The sequence below is a fragment of the Malaclemys terrapin genome, chromosome 12 (genome assembly GCF_027887155.1).
Source record: "Malaclemys terrapin pileata isolate rMalTer1 chromosome 12, rMalTer1.hap1, whole genome shotgun sequence".
Classification (NCBI taxonomy): Eukaryota; Metazoa; Chordata; order Testudines; family Emydidae; genus Malaclemys; species Malaclemys terrapin.
Window position 1 is genome coordinate 1,188,810 of NC_071516.1, and position 19,843 is coordinate 1,208,652.

At 61.4% G+C, this 19,843-nt stretch overlaps 1 protein-coding gene across 3 annotated transcripts; it reads left to right on the plus strand.

The window, feature by feature from the left end:
- The first annotated feature begins 291 nt into the window (after positions 1-291).
- Positions 292-18,674, plus strand: LOC128846426 (WAP four-disulfide core domain protein 3-like). Of its 3 annotated transcripts, none has more exons than XM_054045522.1 (8): positions 292-357; positions 4,886-5,059; positions 5,953-6,093; positions 9,675-9,815; positions 10,180-10,323; positions 10,477-10,647; positions 17,785-17,924; positions 18,528-18,674. In XM_054045522.1, exons 2-8 carry the CDS (start codon positions 4,936-4,938, stop codon positions 18,564-18,566), a joined length of 900 nt encoding a protein of 299 aa, XP_053901497.1. In that variant the 5' UTR covers positions 292-357; positions 4,886-4,935; the 3' UTR covers positions 18,567-18,674. The 3 variants fall into 3 exon arrangements, 2 of the variants coding, with proteins under 2 accessions (XP_053901497.1, XP_053901496.1); XR_008446783.1 differs by lacking the exons at positions 292-357; positions 18,528-18,674 and adding exons at positions 4,385-4,463; positions 14,269-14,402 and having other exon boundaries at positions 17,785-17,866; XM_054045521.1 differs by lacking the exon at positions 292-357 and adding an exon at positions 4,385-4,463.
- The last annotated feature ends 1,169 nt before the right edge of the window (positions 18,675-19,843 follow it).

The following is a 19,843-nucleotide window of genomic DNA, read 5'->3' on the forward strand; positions in this document are numbered from 1 at the left end:
GAGACTGGGACTGGAATGGGACTTGACGGGGACCCCTAGCTCAAGGGCAGGAGGCCAGAGGTGCCCTGAGCGCAGGCGTGGGGGCAGTTTTCCATCTGATATCTAATCTCTCACTGCTGTCTCCAGGGCTGGTCCATTCCTCTGAGGGCCCCACTCAGCCCCACATGGAGCTGTTGGGATTTATCAGCCAGACATCTCACTGCCATGGGACCATTCTGTCTTCCAGAGAAACCCGGGTTCTGCCCCAAGACAACCGGAGGGCTCTGCATTCTGGGATGCAACGATGATGACGACTGTGCTGGAGCAGAAAAGTGCTGCAGTAATGGGTGTGGCCGGACTTGCCAAACCCCACAGCGGGTGAGGTTCAGCGTAGTGCTCGGGCTCTGCAGAGCGAGCCCTGCCTCCCGCTGCACGGGGCCGTTCTGATCACCAGGCACCAGGGCTTCCTGCCCCCATCTCTGAGCGCTGGGAGGAATCGGGGTCATACAGACAGGGCCAGGGCCCCAGCATCACAGACCTGCTCCGAGTGACCCGGCTCCCCCCAGGCCTGGAGTCTGGACGGAAGCTGGGAGTGCATATTGCCCTCTCCCCCACGGAGCTCCCAGCTCTCTGGGGAGGAGGCGAAGGGCTGCAGGAGGCTGGCGTGGAGATGGGGAGAGGACTGCTCTGGGATGATATCGGCGCTGCTGGCCTGGCCGGCTGGGTCTCCTGCCTCCTCCCCAGGCTGCTCTGTGCCATGGAGTTTGTCCAGTGGCGACTCCCGAGGTAACCCAGCACCGTGCACTGAGCCCTGCTGCAAGGCCGGCGACTGCCCGGGAGGGGCCGGGTGCAGCCGCATCAGCCGTGCACCCGACCCCCCCTCAAGGCCGTGCAAGGCAGAACCGCTCTGCCTGCACCTGACCCCGAGGGGGCCCCCTGCGTGCCGGGATCTCTGTGCCCAGCCCCTGTGCATGAGGCAGTCCAGGATTGCTCCTGTCACCTCCCTCCCTGCCCCCCAGCCTCAGGACCAGCCCCTGGCCTGACCGACTGCCCCTTCTTCCACAGGGCCGACCAGAGAGAGACCGGGAAGAGCCAGAGCGTGACAGCAGGGCCTGTGGGGGGATGGGACAGGATCCTCCAATACGGTCCCCACCTGACACCCACCCCCAATCGTCCGTGGGCCTGATCTCGCCCAGCACGTGGGTTGTGTAATAAAGAGCTCAGCTCAGCTGGCCTCCCTGTGATTTCCTGGATTGGCCTCACTGTCCCTGCATGTCCGCCCGGGACAACCCCCCTGCAGCTGGAGCCTGTGCCCCAGACTAATGTCCCTGGAGAAACGGGGTCTCCTGGGGGTGTCAGGCACTGGGCAGCGTCACTAGAGCGTGAGCTGCCGCATAGTCCCTGGGCTCCAGAAACGGGGCCGGCTCCAGGCACCAGCGTAACAAGCAGGTGCCTAGGGTGACCAATGAAGAGGAGGGCGGCACGTCCGGCCATTTGGCAGCAATGAGAGCTGAACTCACTGGTGGTGGGACAGTGTTTCTGCCCAGCCTGCTAAAAGCTGAAACTCACTAAGAGACTGACCTGCAGAGGTCACAGCAGAGAGGTGGCAACAGTAGATAACTGACAGTCAGCTGGCAGGAACAGCGAACAGTCAGCCTGCAGAAGCAGCAAACAGGCGGCCGGTGGGAGTGGAATGAGCGGCTGGCAGGCAGCCAGAAGAGAGGGACCGTGGCTGGCAGGGCGGGCTGGCAGAGCAAGCCAGGTGCCTTCTTCCCCGGGTGGGAGGGGAACTCACACAGCTGCGCCTCTGGACCCGGGGTCCCCGCTGACCAAGGACACCCCCTGGGAGTGGGGTGCGGTGAGGGGACTGAGAGGGGCACAGAAAAGGAACTGTTGGCTGTAGAACTTAAGAACACGAGGCGGAAGGCTCTGCCCCATGCACTCTCCTTTCATTACAAGTTTCTTTGCTGCACTCAGACGCTGTGCTTGTGAGAGGGGAAGTATGGCCTCGCAGAGGTGCCCAGGGTGGTGTGTAATTTTCCCAGGTTACGGTGTGGGGGCTCGAGCTGATTCTGTGTCGTATTGTTAAAGAGGATCCCCTAGATATTGAACCCGGCCCTGGTTGCTGCCGACTCCATCTGGCAGAAGGGTCACACGTGCCATTACCCCATCGCTCTGGGCACTGGCGCGCCCCCACTCCTGTTTCTCAGCCAGTGACCCAGCCCCTGCTCCCAGCACTCGAGCTGCTGGCCCTTCTGGTGATGGTGACGTAGCCTGACGCACCAGCACGGCCAGTGCCTGGGAATAGCCTTAGAGAACGGCCTCCATGTTTGTAGGGCCAGGCAGAGAGCGGCGTGGGCTGCCCTCTGCCCAGGGCCTCTCCTGCAGTGGAAGCCAATGGCTGGGTGTTAATGACAATACCAGTCCTACCAAACTCCTCTGTAGGCTGGCACCCAGGACCGTGAACCTCCTGCCAGGGCTCAGAGGGGTCATAGTCATCTGGGGCGGGGGCTCAAGGGGCAGGACAGTGGAGAAATGGCTAACCCAGCTGCCATGGGTGCTGGGCATTTCCTCTCTAACCCCGGGAGAGCCCCCACGGGCCCAGGCTGCCTTTGCCTCAGGATCCTGGTGTCCAGAAAGCCGAAGCAGCAGCCACCTTCCGGCAAACTCCCGCTCCAGCCTCCAGGCTGTTCCCTGCGTCCGGACGTGAGGATTTCAGAAATGCCCCGACCCTTGAATCAAGGCATGCCCCGTGTATTGCAGCAGTGGGACGCGGGCCCACGGCAGCGATGTGCCTAGGGAGCCAGGGTGTCCCCGATGCAGACAGGCAGGGAACACGCACACACAGGCTGCAGGGCACTGCTGCAGGGGCTCGTGGCAGGCTTGTGTTCAAACTGCCCCAGCATGTTAAAGGAGCGCTGGGGGGTGCCCTGGCTCCGATGGAGTCGTCTCTCTGGGAGGCGATAAATCACCCCGGGGGCCCTACCCCACTGCCAGGGACCGAGTCCGTGTCTCACAAAAGAAGCTTTTATAAAAGGAGAAAACCAAGCGGTAATTTGGGGAAATGCTGCCAGCAGTAAGTCAAACACCCGCTTGCAGCATCTTGGTGTCAGGGGGCTGCTGGCCCCCACTGAAACTCGGGGGGGGGGAGGGGTTGGTACCAAAAGAAAGGGGGATGGCCAATGGGAAATCAGGACTCTGAGACTGACAGTCCCCAGAGCCAATGGGGATAGACCAATCCTTCAGGTCAGGCTGATTGACAGGGCAGCCAGGCCAATGAGGGAGTGAGGAGCATGGGGTCCGGTGTGAGGTGGAGCTGCCGGGCTGGAGGGGCAGAGCTAAGGGGAGAGCAGGCGCCCGACTGGGCTGGGAGCAGGGCCAGAGGAGGAGCCCAGGGAGCTGAGCTGGAAGCAGGGAGTGAGTGGGGCCGGGGCCGGGGCCGGGCACGTGAGCGGCTCGGGAGTCCAGGGGCCCCAGGCACAGGGTGGGAGCCCCACGACCTCCCCACGCACCCTCCTCCAGTCACATCCCAGAGACAAGGGTCAGCACCGCAGAGACATTCAGCCCCGATCGTTAGACATCAGCTGAGGGAACCCGCAGGGCGGGGCGGGGCGGGGCGGAGGAATAGAGATGGATGGGGCGGGATCCAGAGCACACGACACACACACGGATAGCCCAGGCCTTTGGGGGGTACCTTATCCCTGCCCCCCGAAGGAGCGTCAGAGACCCGGGGGGAGAGCGAGAAGGACGTACCGACCCCTCCCTTAGCCCCCAGCCCACGGGGGCAGCGTGCAAGGTGCAGGGTTCGGTTCTGGAGCTGTCCCTGCAGCCAGCTCTGGGGAGGAGCGGGTGCATGAGTGCTGCTTTCTGGGCCATGGGGAGCTGCCAGGACGGTGGGCCAGCGTTAGGAATTACAGCGTGGCAGGCCTGGGCCCAGCAGCTCCTCACGGGAAGCAGCAGAGGGAAGAGGGAGGGCTGGAGGCGTGTTGGGAGAATGACAGATCTGGCTCTGGGGAACCAGCTCTTTGCCGTGAGCTGAGAGGTCCCGTCCCGCACAGCTCCTGGGGCCAACACTGGGTGGGCTTCATGAGAGGTTCGCTCCAGGGCAGCCCAGTGCTCAGTGGCTCTGGGGTCAGCTGTTTGTCCCGGTGCCCCAGGCAGGGCGTGGAGCCGCCTGGAAACATGAACTCACCTCTGCAGCCTGTTACTACATTTCCACCTCCCTCACCAGGGACGTTTCCCAACTCTCGCAGGGCCCTGCTGCTTCCCTGTTCCCTTTGGGAGGGGCAGACACCGGGGGCGGCTCGCTTGTGTAATGGCCCCTCCTGGGACGGCAGTGCCGGGCTGGCGTGATGCTATATAAGCCGGGGCAGCTCGGCGCTGGGCAACCTGGTCCCGCAGCACCATGAAATCAGGCCACCTCCTCCTGGGGCTCCTCGCCCTCTGGGCTGACCTGACACCTGCCTCTGGGCAGCTCCGTCAAGGTGAGGGCTCCCTGCCCTGGCTCCCCACCCAGCCCGGCAGCCAGCGCTTCCCTCCTGCCTGCCCCCAGCCCCGTTCGCTCTCAGCGGCTCCTGCCCGGTATCCCCCACGCGACACAGCCCCTTGCAGCGTCCCTGGCCCTGCTGCCAACCCCAGTGTCTCTCGCCCCCTGGGCATGGGACTGTCCCCGGGGCTCCCCCATTTCTCCCCAGGGAGGCCTCCTTGCTCTGTCCCCGATACACCAGAGACGCTCACAGCTCTCACGCATTATCAACAAGATCCTCGTCTAGCCCCATCACCCACCCCAGGCCCTGCCGCTTGCATCGACCCTTGAGACTGGGCCCCCGTTAGTTTCGAATCAGGCAGCTGAGATCCGTTGCAGGGTTCCCCCTTTCTTCCTAACCCATCTTTCTTTGCTCCGTAGCTAACAACATCTGCAATCTCCCTGCGGACCCCGGCCCATGTGAGGCCTACATGCCCAGCTACTTCTACAACTCGGCCACCAAGAGGTGCGAGGAGTTCATTTACGGCGGCTGCCAGGGCAATGCAAACAGATTTTCCAGTATGGACGAATGTCTCAAGACCTGTGGAAGCTCAGGTAAGACAGCAAGAGAAACTCAGCTAGTTGGGTCAGGAGCTGGTCAGAGGGATGTGAATGCAAAGCAGCTGGGGCCACAGAGACGGATCTCCCCTCTAACGACTGACTGGCTGCATCACAGCAGTGCCTAGGGGATCCAGCAGAGACAGGACCCCAGCATGCCGGGCGCTGCAGAGCCGCGGTGAGAGGCAGCCCTGGCCCGAGGAGCTCACACTCTGGCTAGGCAAAGGGAGGAGGGCTGAGGACGAGCGTGTGAGAGGAGTCCATGGTACAGCTCGTGCTGGGAGCTGAAACTAAATTGAAGGTCCCTGAGTCCCGGTAGCTGCATCCCAGCCTGCTCCGGAGGCCCCTGGCTAGGGCATTAATGACAATAACAATCCTGCTGAACACGTCTGTAGCCTGGCACCCAGAACCGCAGACCTGCTGGCCTGGCTCAGAGGAGTCATGCTCATCTATGGCCCAGTGGGGCGGGGGCTGAAGGAGCAGGAGTGAGTCCCAGTCTCAGACACTGGAGAAATGGCTCACACAGCTGCCGTGGGTGCCGGGCATTTCCTCTCTAACCCCAGGAGAGCGCCCACGGGCCCAGGTTGCCTTTGCCTCAGGATCCTGGTGTCCAGAAAGCCGAAGCAGCAGCCACCTTCCGGCGTTATTTATTACAAGGCTTGTGTCTCTAGTGATAAGCAGTTGAAAACAGGCCCTGAAATTGGAAGTTTTCCGGCTGTCTTTGGGGAGCGGAGGAGGTCACCCCTGGGGGCTGAGCAGTTCGATTCCTCTGTCCCTGGGGGAGGAGGTACAGGGAGGGAGAGTCCATTGGCTGACATGACCCCCTTGCCTCAGGCCGGTGTGTCTGCCCCGTGCTCTGTAACCCTGGTTCTCTTCTCCTTCGTTTCCAGTGAAAACGGGCAAGTGCCCCACTCCCATCAACGTGGGGGCTGCGAACTGCGATAACTTCTGCTCCACGGACGCTGACTGTCCCGGATCTGAGCGCTGCTGCAGTAACGGCTGTGGGAAGGAGTGCAGACTCCCCATAGAAGGTGAGGGGTTCTCCTTCTCCACCCAGTGCCGGGTTTACCAGGACGCCAGTGGCACCATGGAGCACCTGCCTGGAGTAGGGTTACCATATTTTGTGCCTCCTAATGGAGGACACTCCCGGGGGGCCCGGCCCCGCCCCCAGCCCCGCCCACGCCCCCGCCCCAACTCCGCACCCTCCCCTGCTTGAAGCCTGAAGCAGGTAAGGTAAGGTAAGGTAAGGGAAGGGGGGGGGGGGAGAAGGAGGCGCGGCGCGGCCCAGGCTGGCCCCCGGCGGCTCCAGCCTGGGTCGGCTCAGGCCCTGGCCGACCACCCCCGGCGCACCCCCCGGCTCCCAGCCCCGCAGCCCGGCTCCCGGCTCCCCGACCCCGGCCCGGCCCGGCTCCCAGCCCCGGCCCGGCTCCCGGCTCCCCGACCCCGGCCCGGCTCCCCGACCCCGGCCCGGCTCCCAGCCCCGCGGCCCGGCTCCTGGCTCCCCGACCCCGGCCCGGCTCCCAGCCCCGGCCCGGCTCCCCGACCCCGGCCCGGCTCCCGGCTCCCCGACCCCGGCCCGGCTCCCAGCCCCGCGGCCCGGCTCCCGGCTCCCTGACCCCAGCCCGGCTCCCGGCTCCCAGCCCCGCGGGCCCGGCCCCGTGGGCCCGGACCGGCCCGGCACTGCGACCCTGGCCCGGCCTGGCCCCCGGCCCGGCTCCCGGCCGGGCACCATGCCCCCGGCCCCGCACAAAGAGGCCCCGGCCGAGCCTCCCGATTTTCCCGGACATGCCCGGCTTTGGGGGATTTCCCCCCGGACGGGGATTTGAGCCCCCAAAAGCCGGACATGTCCGGGAAAATCCGGACGTATGGTAACCCTAGCCTGGAGGGGCCCAGCCCAGAAGAGGCCCCGGCCTGCTCCATTTGCACTGCGCCCTGAGACCCCGCCAGCCACTCGCTTCTCTCGGCCTGCCCGCCGGCCAAGGGCTCCTCTCTGCCCTCTGCCCCCACCCGCCGGTTTCTCTCAGCCCCCTGGCCGGATCCCAGTGCCCCTCCGGCTCCGGGCAGTCTCTGCTTCCCACCACCTGGGGGGCCCTGCCTGTCTCCCCGGAACTGAGCGGCCTGGGACTGGTGCAGAAGCCTGGCCAGTCTCAGCCGGGGGGAGGGTGGGGGGCAGTGTGGGGGCTTGGCTGGGCCCCTCCAGGCAGGTGCATCCTGAGGGAGCCTGGCTGGGGCAGGCCCTGGCCTGGCTGATCGCGCCACTCCCGAGGGCCGGAGCAATTCCCTGCCCTGGGACCAGCCCTGGCGGCGCTGCCAGCTCAGCCCGGCCCACACAGTCACCTCCCAGCAGGGCTGGTCAGTGCGGCCGGGAGTGGGTCTGTGGGGAGTCTGTGGGGGGTGCTGGGCTGTGAGGGGACGGGGAAGGTGTGTGTGTTGGGGCACTAGGGAGTGGGGGTTCTGTGGGGGGTGCTGGGCTGTGAGGGGGCGGGGAAGGTGTGTGTGTTGGGGCACTAGGGAGTGGGGGTTCTGTGGGGGGTGCTGGGCTGTGAGGGGGCGGGGAAGGTGTGTGTGTTGGGGCACTAGGGAGTGGGGGTTCTGTGGGGGGTGCTGGGCTGTGAGGGGACGGGGAAGGTGTGTGTGTTGGGGCACTAGGGAGTGGGGGTTCTGTGGGGGGTGCTGGGCTGTGAGGGGGCGGGGAAGGTGTGTGTGTTGGGGCACTAGGGAGTGGGGGTTCTGTGGGGGGTGCTGGGCTGTGAGGGGGCGGGGAAGGTGTGTGTGTTGGGGCACTAGGGAGTGGGGGTTCTGTGGGGGGTGCTGGGCTGTGAGGGGGCGGGGAAGGTGTGTGTGTTGGGGCACTAGGGAGTGGGGGTTCTGTGGGGGGTGCTGGGCTGTGAGGGGGCGGGGAAGGTGTGTGTGTTGGGGCACTAGGGAGTGGGGGTTCTGTGGGGGGTGCTGGGCTGTGAGGGGGTGGGGAAGGTGTGTGTGTTGGGGCACTAGGGAGTGGGGGTTCTGTGGGGGGTGCTGGGCTGTGAGGGGATGGGGAAGGTGTGTGTGTTGGGGCACTAGGGAGTGGGGGTTCTGTGGGGGGTGCTGGGCTGTGAGGGGGCGGGGAAGGTGTGTGTGTTGGGGCACTAGGGAGTGGGGGTTCTGTGGGGGGTGCTGGGCTGTGAGGGGACGGGGAAGGTGTGTGTGTTGGGGCACTAGGGAGTGGGGGTTCTGTGGGGGGTGCTGGGCTGTGAGGGGGCGGGGAAGGTGTGTGTGTTGGGGCACTAGGGAGTGGGGGTTCTATGTGGGGTGCTGGGCAGTTGTGGGGCTGTGTGCAGGGGTGGTGTTGTAGGGCGCTGTGCATTTGTGGCAGGGTCTGGGGGGGCACTGGGGGGGTGCTGGGCATAGCGGGTCTGGGGGGGGCCCTCTGGTCATAGGGAATCAGGGGTGGGGGTGTTCCGGTGTTGGGTGTGGGGGGATGTGTGGTGTGGAATGGCATGGCCCCCCCTCCCCCGAGGGGAAGGGACATGCTGGCAGCACAGGGCCATGTGGGCAACTGTGCTTCTGGCAACTGCCGGTTTGTAAACAGTGCCCTGCACTGGGCTGGGCGGAGCGGGGCAGCCCTCTCCATGCCATGCCCCATTGCTCCTGGCTGGCCCCTTGCTCCAGGGATGGACCCCCCGCCCGCCATGTTCCAGTGCCCCCATGTGAGCCCACAAAACGTTAATCCGTCCCTGTCTCCACCCCAGCCCAGCATCGCTGCTGGGAGCCTAGAGCCAAGGCCTGGGGACCCCGTGGCCACACCCACCCCTTTGGGCTCCTTATTTTAATATTAACAAGGTAGCCATGCCCCCCTGAGAAAGTCTGGACACCTGCAGCCACGATAGCCCCATGAATCCTGCTTCCAGGGCCCAACCCCACCCCAACGGGCATGGGCCTGGCCCCCACCCAGCCAAGGGATGGTCAGAGCTCGGGCCCAGCTGGGCCTCCCTTGTGTGCGGGAGTGACAGAGAACAAGGTTCCTGATGGGGGGTGAAATCTCGGGGTAACCTGATTACAACTGTGGCGCTCGGATGCTACGGTGATAAATCGACCGTGTCTGCTGCTTCCTGCCCAGTCCAGCGGCAGCTGCCCATCTGTCCCCTGAGTTTGACCCGGAAGGCTGGAGACCCTCATCTGGATGGCCCAGTGGGCTCTGCATCAGTTGCCTTCAATGACTCAAGTCACTAGATTAGACGTTAGGGAAACCATCCTGCCAGGGTAGTTAAGCACTGGAATAGATTGCCTAGGAGGCTGGAATCTCCGTCACTGGAGGTTTTGAAGAGCAGGTTGGACAAACCCGTGTCAGGGGTGGTCAGATAATACGTAGTCCTGCCTCCGTGCAGGGGACTGGTCTAGAGGACCTCTCCGATCCCTCCCAGTCCTATGTTTCCAGGCTCCCCTGGAGCCCTACAGGCAGATACATTACTAGCACTGAACGGGGCGGTGTGTGCAAGGCCAGTGATCTGGGTGGCTGGGGGATCTGCCTGCTCGCGGCTGCAGGCGCACAGGCTGTGGTTACATAGCAGCCTTTCCATTGTCACTAGTCCAGACAATGCTGACCCTGCTCTCTCGCTGTTCTGTTCCCCAGTAAACCCAGGGTACTGCCGGAAGGCCCCACCCGGCACGGTGACAATCTGCCTTGCGGAATGCAGTAACGACAGGGAATGTGGAGCGGGCAGCAAGTGCTGCAGCTGGGGATGCCATTTGCACTGCGCACGGGCGGTGCCAGGTAATGCTGCACCTGGGAGCGGGGGGGTCAAAGGGAGGGGTACTTGGTAATTCAAACTGCTAGACAAGTGGGGCCGGGTCTGAGCATGGGCCAGGGAGGGAAGTGGGGTAAGTGACAGAGCTGGGACAGGCAGGGGAATGACTGGAGAGGGTTTAAGGCCCATGGGCATGCGGCTGAGCGTGGGGTGGGAGGGTCTGGGTGGAAGCAGCAGAGACCAGTCCTGGAGAGGAGCAGACCAGGACTCCAAGGAAAAGCCTTGGCCAGAGGTCAGCTCTTGGGCCTGGCTCAGGTCCGTGGTGCAGGCCTGTGGGTTTGGGGTTTGTTCCCCACGGAGACATGAGCTGTTGTTGTTTCCCTTTTCCAGCCCATCCCGGCACCTGCCCCAAGAGGAGAGTGCTGCAGACGTTCGCGCCGTGTGAGAATAAGTGCAGTGACGACCGGGACTGTCCCACCAGGCAGAAATGCTGCTTTACTGGCTGTGGCCTCGGCTGTCTGGCCCCTCTAACAGGTACTGGCAGCAAAGAGAGAGGGGCCTGTGGAGCCCCCAGCCCCACAGCACTTGCCAGGCATCCTGTGGGTCAGAGACATCCCCACTCCCCCTCCAGTCTGGGTTCACTGGTCTGAGCTCCCTTGCCGATTTCTGCCCATCTCCTCTCTCCAGGTGACATTTGCCAACTCCCACCTGAGAGGGGCCCTTGCAGGGGACAGATTCCGCGCTTCTTCTACAACCCGGCCTCCAGGACGTGCGAAAGCTTCATCTACGGCGGCTGCCGGGGCAACGGGAACAACTTTAGAACTCTCCTGGAGTGCCAGCAGGCCTGCAGGAAACACGGTAAGGGGACCAAGCGCGTGAACCCGCTCGCATGGGCTGGGACAGACTGAGAATTAACACAACTGCCAGCAGGACTGGTCCCCAGGAGTCCAGGGTGGGAAACGGGACTAAATAAAAATAGCTTGCTCGTTCTGGGGGCTGGATTCTAGCCCTGCTGTGGGAGGTCAGGGTTGGGGAGACAATCATGAAAATCAGTTAAAAAAATGTTTGGCATATGAATCTGTGCCACAAGTCTTCATAAACAGCCCTGGCTGTACCTTGAAGGAGCCCGGCATGGAATGGCCATGAGCAGTCATATGCACGTGTCGATTGAGGGTTTACATACATGGTCCGTAACAGTTAGCAATGGGGTTTGCAGTTGCACATACATTTTGTCTGCCTAACCTTAGTTTCTGAAAATCCGGCCCTAACCGTTCTTCAACTAATATGTAAATGAAGTGACCATTAAGAAATGGGTTTTCATGGGGTTTGGATATGCACACAGCTCTCATGCCCTTAGCCCCATCTCCCACCCCAGCTGGAGACTGGGTCCCAGTTAGATTTGAACATGGAGGCTGAGATCCTTCAGGGAGTTCTCCCTTTTCTCCAAACCTGCCTCTCCGTGCTCTGTAGCTAAAGTGACCGCACGGCCCATGTTCCGCCTGCAGTCACAGCTACTTCTACGACTCAGTCACCAAGACGTGTGACGAGTTCATTTATGGCGGCTGCCAGGGCAATGGGAACAATTGGGCACTGGAGCCGAATGTCTCAGGATCTGTGGAGGAGCCGGGAGGCTGTGTCTACACTACCACTTTTGCCGGTATAATTTATGTTACTCAGAAGTGTGAAGAAACACCCTCCTGAGCGAGATCACTGTCACTGACAGAAGTGCCAGTGTGGACAGCGCTATGTTGGCAGGAGATGTTGTCCCACCGCCATAGTTCCCACCCACGCGTTGGGGATGGTTAATTGTGCCAACAGCAGAGCTCTCTCCTGTTGGCACAGAGCAGCTCCACGAGCGATCTGACAGCGGCACAGCTGCGTTGGTACAGCTGTGCTGCTGTAAGTTGCCAGTGTAGACGTGGCCTTAGGTGGGTCATGACTGCCCAGGTCAGAGGGACAGTGCTGGAAATACACGGGGGGCTGTTCTTGTAGCGCTGAAGGAGTTTGCGGCACTGTTTGCGATGGGAAATGGACTAAATACAAGGGCCCATTGCTAGTTCTGGCAGTCAAATCCCACCTCTGCCGCTGCCAGCAGTGCCCCCAGAGCGTGAGAACCAGCCTCGGGGCACTGCTAGGAACCAGAGCACAAACCCAAACTGGCTGTGAGTTCTCTGCCTAGGTTTCACCAACCAGTTATTAAGTGTGAACTCCTCAGGCACCATAACAGCCTAACCAGGGCGTCCCAGCCAGGCCCCTTGGGTACGCCGGTCTGTCTCACCGCCCAGGTGCATGTACCTTTGTGATAGCTGGTTCTTTACACCACCAATCACAGCAATATTCAGCTTACTCCCAGCCCCAAAGGGCCAGTCACTTACCTAGGTGAATCGCACCTCCCATCTCACACCACAGACAAGGCTTCTAGCCAATCCTATAATAAACTATCTAAAGCTTTATTAACTAGAAAAAAAGAAACCAGAGAGTTATTTACAAGGTTAAAGCAAGTAAACATAGAAGCACAAACGAGTTACTATCTCAACTTTCACAAGGAAATAGAAGCTTCTGTCATGAGCAAGCGCTACATGCCCTTCAGGACTCACCCCGGCTGAGCAGATGTGGATCTCTTGCTTATGCCTAGAAACCTGCCCACCCCAGAGTCCGAGCAGCCTAGTGACCATCAGTTCCTTTGTTTGGGGGTTTTATCCCCATCTGTCCTTGTGATCTCAGCTGCAAACTCAGTGATGGGAGGAATCCACTAGCACGACTCATCTTCACAGGGGTGGGGAGGGCAAAACAACAAACATCTTTTGTCCTCTTTAATGTCCCACAATAGTCCGTCTGGTGTCAATGGCCCTTTCCCGTTGGGCAGGACATAACACCTTCTGCAGGAGAGCAGCCATTCACACTAATTCCTCTCTTTCTCCCCTCTGGCGAGTTACGCAGTCACAGAGACTCACCATACAACCGCTCACATATTATCTTACACTATGGGATAGAGACGCTGTAAGTGAGATGAATGCAGGCAGCAACACACCAGCATTCAATAAAGAATAAACACTAACAGATTCCTGTCATTCTGATCCCTGTTTTAACAATACTAACGCCCAGGTGAGCCAGACTGATTCCACGGTGTGTCTGTCACTGTTCCACTGAGACACGGGGACTCTGGATTGCCAGTGTCACACCGACCTGGCTTTGTTAGGGTGGGGGGGTATAAAGCTCTGACCTGAGCAGGTAGTTGCCACATTGCTCAGTTGCTCTCCTGTTTCTACATTTCGTGCTGGAACAGGAACTGACCGGCCCCTTCCTGAGGCCGTTGGGCGTTGAGCTGCTGAAGCAACTGCTCCCCTTCTCCTGTTGTTATACGGAATAAACGGCTACCCAGGGAGGTGCCTCTTTGCTGGGTTGAGAGCGTAGCTGTGACAAGCCCTTGGCCCTCCCACTCGCCACTCTGCACACGTTGGAAACGCTGTTACTGTTATGGCCCCCAAAAGTGCTGGGCGCAGCACAGACAGAATCTCCCATCAGCCCTCATGTGAGACACGAACTCTGTGTAGGATTCATAGATAACTACAGAGATGTTCGCTCCTGTGGGCTGTCCTGCCCCTCGGCCCCTCCCTTTGCATCCCTTAGTGCCATGGTAAGGGGAGCCAAGGCTGCTGGGGGAGTGCCGGGCCCTCCATCTGCCCTGGTCACTGTACCCCAGGGGGCAGGAAAAGCGGCGGGAGCTGCTCTCAGGCACCTCGGCCCCCTCCCAGGGCAGGTGGAGGGTCTGGGTCTCCCCACAGCGGCCCGGGCTCCCTGGGCAGCTCTTCCCACAGCTTGGCTCCGGCTACTGGCCTGGCCAGGGTGCGGGGCCGGGGGAAGAGGCGGTGCAGGGGACATGGCTACAGAGGTCTGGGGTTCCTGCCTGTCTCGTTTTGGCATTTTGGAAAGGTCACTCTAGTCACAGACCTACTCCGAGTGACCCGGCTCCCCCCAGGCCTGGAGTCTGGACGGAAGCTGGGCGTGCACATTGCCCTCTCCCCCATGGAGCTCCCAGCTCTCTGGGGAGGAGGCGAAGGGCTGCGGGAGGTTGGCGTGGAGATGGGGAGAGGACTGCTCTGGGATGATATCGGCGCTGCTGGCCTGGCCGGCTGGGTCTCCTGCCTCCTCCCCGGGGCTGCTCTGTGCCATGGAGTTTGTTCAGTGGTGACTCCCGAGGTCACCCAGCCCCATGCACTGAGCCCTGCTGCAAGGCCGGCAACTGCCCGGAAGGGGCCGGGTGCAACCGCATCAGCTGTGCCCCCAACCCCCCCCCAAGGCCGTGCAAGGCAGAACCGCTCTGCCTGCACCTGACCCCGAGGGGGCCCCCTGCGTGCTGGGATCTCTGTGCCCAGCCCCCGTGCATGAGGCAGTCCAGGATTGCTCCTGTCACCTCCCTCCCTGCCCCCCAGCCTCAGGACCAGCCCCTGGCCTGACCGACTGCCCCTTTTTCCACAGGGCCAACCAGAGAGAGACCGGGAAGAGCCAGAGCGTGACAGCAGGGCCTGTGGGGGGATGGGACAGGATCCTCCAACACGGTCCCCACCTGACACCCACCCCCAATCGTCCGTGGGCCTGATCTCGCCCAGCACGTGGGTTGTGTAATAAGGAGCTCAGCTCAGCTGGCCTCCCTGTGATTTCCTGGAATGGGCCTCACTGTCCCTGCATGTCCGCCCGGGACAACCCCCCTGCAGCTGCCATCTCTCCCATCGCTCTGGGCACTGACGTGCAGGGTCCTGGCGCGCTCCCCCCCCCTATTTCTCAGCCAGTGACCCAGCCCCTGCTCCCAGCACTCGAGCTGCTGGCCCTTCTGCCGATGGTGATGTAGCCTGGCGCACCGGCACGGCCAGTGCCTGGGAATAGCCCTAGAGAACGGCCTCCATGTTTGTAGGGCCAGGCAGAGAGCGGCGTGGGCTGCCCTCTGCCCAGGGTCATGGGACTGCCTCTGATCTCAGAGGGGCTCCTCCCTTTTGCAGTGGTGTCCAACGCTGACTGGAGACCGGGACAGACAATCTGTTGAGAGGCCCTGAGGCCTCCCAGTGCCTAGTTCCTAGGTTATTTCCTTCCTTCTGCAGGGAGATGGGGTCGTTCTCTGTGGCGGCTCATCTGCTCCTGCTGCCCAGCCTTTGCCACTTCCCCGCCCTGGTCTGCTCTGTCTCAGCGCCAGCTGGGCTGTTAGCTGGACCCAGGAACAGCCTCCGTCAGGGGAGCGAGGGCCGGGGGCTGGGGAGCAGAATTATTTCAAAATCAGATGTTTGTGAATTTCCTCCTTAGGCCCCAGCAGGAATTTAAATGCCTTGTGCCCGGCCCCACCCACTGCCCTCATTCCAGCTCCCCAAGCGTGTCCTCAGCAGGCGGGGCCTTACCCCTCAGGGCCTGGCAGGCATTACAGCGTCAGCAGCCTCCATTCCCCGGGCAGTCCAATGAGATGCCGCGTCTGTCCTAGCGGTGGCTGTGCAAGCCTGCGGGCACCGCTGCATCCCGCCGAGATGTGGTGACCGGAAGGTTCCCGTATGCAGGGTGAAATTCCCCCTGCACAGAGGGACCCCAAAGGACTGAGGCATCTTTTCAGCAGCATTGCTAACCACCAGCGTTCACAAGCCAGGAGTCAGACCCCCAAGATCATGAGATTGGCTTAAAAATCACGAGATTTAAAAGAAACAAAACAAAAAACATGGGCTGGGTTCTGTTCCTTTGCTGTTGGGCCTCTCGGCCTTGGGGCTGCGCTGGGACCGTGTTTCCTAGCTTTTCTCTGCAGCCATGGGTGCGAGAACCTAGCTGGTTGTTGTAAATGGAAGCTGAGATTCTCCTGTAGCCTTAGGCTGCTGGGAGTGGGCGACAGGGGATGGATCACTTGATGATTCCCTGTCTGTTCATTCCCTCTGAAGCACCTGTCAGTGGCCACTGTTGGCAGACAGGACACTGGGCTCGACGGACCTTTGGTCTGACCCAGTCTGGCCGCTCTGATGTTCTTGTGAAGGGAAGCACTAGTGAGTGGCAGACTCGTGCTAACGCCTGCAAGCTGACGATGGTGGGCTCGCTCTGCAGCATGAAGGCATGGCTGCTAGGGCAGGCCCTCCTGAGCGAAGGGTTAAAGTGCGGCCTGCATGCTCCGCACAGGGGTGTCTAATGTGTGCTGGGATGGAAGGTGCTTTAGGGCTCTGGTGCTAATCATCGTTACATCCTCCGATGAACGGAACGACACGTATTTCCCACCCTGCGTAGCAGGATGAGTGGAACTGGAGTCAGAGGGCCCATGTTCCCCAGAGGGTCTGTGATGGCAGGACACCAGTGGAACGGAGAATGGGGGAGTTGGGCTGGAAGCGGCTCGCCCGCGTGGACAGAGCGGTGTGCGGGATTTACTGAAGCTCCACCTGGCCAACGCCACCTGCGCTCAGCCTCACGCTTTGCTAGGGAACCGCGGTGGCAGAGCTGAGCTGTGAGTTCTCTGCAGGGCAGCAGCTGGCGGCGTGAGCCGGGAAACTCCGACTACACCTCCCTGGAGCCCTGGCCTCTGCGGGCACCGCACTGAGATACATTGATAATGACCCTCTTTCATGAGACAACACGCTGGCAGCTTGCCCCCTTGGTGAAGGAGCCGGTTTGTTTCTTTCCATTCCCAGACTAAGCCTTTGATCTCAGTCACAAACAGGACACCCCTCCCCTCCTGGTTCCTGTAGATTTTCTGTCTTGTAGATATCACTGGTATCTGTCTCAGTAAGCAAACAGGCATCCGTTGGGAGGCACACAATACACAGGAGTCTCATGGCCAGACTGAGAGGTAAGTGTCTGTTACCCCCTGCCTGCAAGGAACATGTCCAAGGCTGTCACCTCCTGGTGACCTCCCTCCGGGGACCTTGAGAATATAATTTGCAGTGCAGAGCTTTTTGCAATGGTTATGATGAGCAGTGGGCTACTGGCTGGTGGTAGAGACCTCACATTCCTCTCGTTGGTGAACAGTATCTGACCGAGGGGATCCCTGTGCACTCCCTGTGCTCTCTGCCAGTTGGCTCCAAGAGGTTTCTGGCTCACAGATGGCAAGCGCCACAGCCCCTCGTGGGGAACACAGCCACACGAGCTGTGGCTCTGTTCAGGATGCACTGTCAGAATTGTGTAGCTGCAGTGCAAGTGTCACACCGACCTGGCTTTGTTAGGGTTGGGGGTATAAAGCTCTGACCTGAGCAGGTAGTTGCCACATTGCTCAGTTGCTCTCCTGTTTCTACATTTCGCGCTGGAACAGGAACTGACCGGCCCCTTCCTGAGGCCGTTGGGCGTTCAGCTGCTGAAGCAACTGCTCCCCTTCTCCTGTTGTTATACGGAATAAACGGCTACCCAGGGAGGTGCCTCTTTGCTGGGATGAGAGCGTAGCTGTGACGAGCCCTTGGCCCTCCCGCTCGCCACTCTGCACACGTTGGAAACGCTGTTACTGTTATGGCCCCCAAAGGTGCTGGGCGCGGCACAGACAGAATCTCCCATCAGCCCAGCATGTTAGATCTGAACTCTGTGTAGGATTCACAGATAACTACAGAGATGTTCGCTCCTGTCGGCTGTCCTGCCCCTCGGCCCCTCCCTTTGCATCCCTTAGTGCCGTGTTTATCCAACCTTCCCTCGCTGGAATCCCTTGGACACAATTCCTCTCCTAACCCCTAGAGCTGCGCGGGGGCTTGGCCCTGGAGAGCATGGCTGAAGCTGGAAGTGGAGGTTTCTCTCCTGGAAGGACACCCCTCCCTACGCTAAGCTCGCGGTGAGACTGGGACTGGACAGGGACTGGACGGGGACCCCTAGCTCAAGGGCAGGAGGCCAAGGTGCCTTGAGCGCAGGCGTGGGGGCAGTTTTCCATCTGATATCTAATCTCTCACTGCTGTCTCCAGGGCTCGTCCATTCCTCTGAGGACCCCGCTCAGCCCCACATGCAGCTGTTGGGATTTGTTATCAGCCAGGCGTCTCACTGCCATGGGACTGTTCTGTCTTCCAGAGAAACCCGGGTTCTGTCGCGTGTTCCCCCCAGACACCATGGGGATCTGTGCTCTGCTCTGCTTCAGTGATGACGACTGTGCTGGAGCAGAAAAGTGCTGCAGTAATGGGTGTGGCCGGACTTGCCAAACCCCACAGCAGGTGAGGTTCAGCGTAGTGCTCGGGCTTTGCAGAGCGAGCCCTGCCTCCAGCTGCACGGGGCCGTTCTGATCAGCAGGCACCAGGGCTCCCTGCCCCCATCTCTGAGCGCTGGGAGGAATCGGGGTCACGCAGACAGGGCCAGGGCCCCAGCATCACAGACCTGCTCCGAGTGACCCGGCTCCCCCCAGGCCTGGAGTCTGGGCGGAAGCTGCGAGTGCACATTGCCCTCTCCCCCACGGAGCTCCCAGCTCTCTGGGGAGGAGGCGAAGGGCTGCGGGAGGCTGGCGTGGAGATGTGGAGAGGACCGCTCTGGGATGATATCGGTGCTGCTGGCCTGGCCGGCTGGGTCTCCTGCCTCCTCCCCGGGGCTGCTCTGTGCCCTGGAGTTTGTCCAGTGGCGGCTCCCGAGGTCACCCAGCCCCGTGCACTGAGCCCTGCTGCAAGGCCGGCGACTGCCCGGGAGGGGCCGGGTGCAGCCGAATCAGCCGTGCCCCTGACCCCCCCTCAAGGCTGTGAAAGGCAGAGCCGCTCCTGTCACCTCCCTCCCTGCCCCCCAGCCTCAGGACCAGCCCCTGGCCTGACCGACTGCCCCTTTTTCCTCAGAGTCGACCAGAGCGAGACCGGGAAGAGCCGAGAGTGTGACAGCAGGGCCTGTGGGGGGATGGGACAGGATCCTCCAATACGGTCCCCACCTGACACCAACCCCGAATCGTCCGTGGGCCTGATCTCGCCCAGCACGTGGGTTGTGTAATAAAGAGCTCAGCTCAGCTGGTCTCCCTGTGATTTCCTGGATTGGGCCTCACTGTCCCTGCATGTCCGCCCCTGCAGCTGGAGCCTGTGCCCCAGGCTAAAGTCCCTGGAGAAACGGGGTCTCCTGGGGGTGGCAGGCACTGGGCAGTGTCACTAGAGCCTGAGCTGCCACATAGTCCCTGGGCTCCAGAGAGCAGCTGTTTGTGTGCTGGAGACACCAGATCCCGAGGATCACAGTCCCCCGCCCCACAGGATCTTCGCTACAAGAGGATCATGTTCCCTCTTTAACCCCACCTCTCGTAGCGTCTCCCCAGCGCAGTGAGCTGCAGACCGTGCCCTGGGGCTGGACAAACAGGGCTTCGCCCCGCAGTGGCAGGCTGGCTCTGCCACCCTGAGACTCCCCGCAGAAGCTGGGGCTGTTGGACTGTGGCTTTGGGCAGGAGAGGGGAATCCTGGTGGAGGCCTGGGGGTGTGAGCCGATTGACCCTGCTCCCTTCCCACACTCTGGTTTGCTTTCCCATCCCCACTGGAGCGAACAGACCCCGGGCCCGTGAGACCCGCCTCTGAATCCCAGGGGGAAAGACTTTCTCTGGGGTTCCTGCTCCGGACCCCAGCCACACCCCGCAGGTGCTGAGCTCTGGAAGGGAGAGATGGGAGCCAGGCAGAGACCTGTGGATCTGGTCTGAGCTTGGGGGGTGGGTCAGGCACATTCCTGGCTGGCTCCCGCAGCACGGGGGGAGTGACGTGGCCACGGTTCACAAACAACAAAGTGATGGACAGCGGGAGCAGAGACCCCCAGGCTGCCATGGACAGGAGCAAGCGTGTGTAAGCAGGGTCTGAAGGAGCTCTCCCCTGACAGCTAGTTGGGAGGGGCAGAGACTTCCGGAGCAAACTGTATTGACATGAACACACCCACTCTGCCAAGATATCCAGCAGCTAGAGGCCTGTTGCTCAGAGTGATCCCCTTTGACTGGTGCTGGGTTACAAATCACTTTAGCACTGACTGCAGGGGTAGGTAGTGAAATGTTATCAGTGTTGTCGTCTTTATTGCAGGAATAAAGGGGACCAGGACTGTGCTTTACCTGTCCCAAATGAGGGGGTCACCTCAACTGAAAGGACCTCGCTAAGCCAGGGGCTTGCATACCAGAGCCATGTGCGAGTAAGAGGGG

What these genes read in the sequence shown, in the direction of transcription:
- LOC128846426 (XM_054045521.1), top strand. Translation starts at nt 4,385, where the DNA reads ATGAAATCAGGCCACCTCCTCCTGGGGCTCCTCGCCCTCTGGGCTGAC. An exon ending in CAAGACCTGTGGAAGCTCAG is followed by an intron (nt 5,060 to 5,952) that starts GTAAGACAGCAA and finishes CTTCGTTTCCAG; the next exon opens with TGAAAACGGGCAAGTGCCCC. An exon ending in GCAGGCCTGCAGGAAACACG is followed by an intron (nt 10,648 to 17,784) that starts GTAAGGGGACCA and finishes TCTGTCTTCCAG; the next exon opens with AGAAACCCGGGTTCTGTCGC.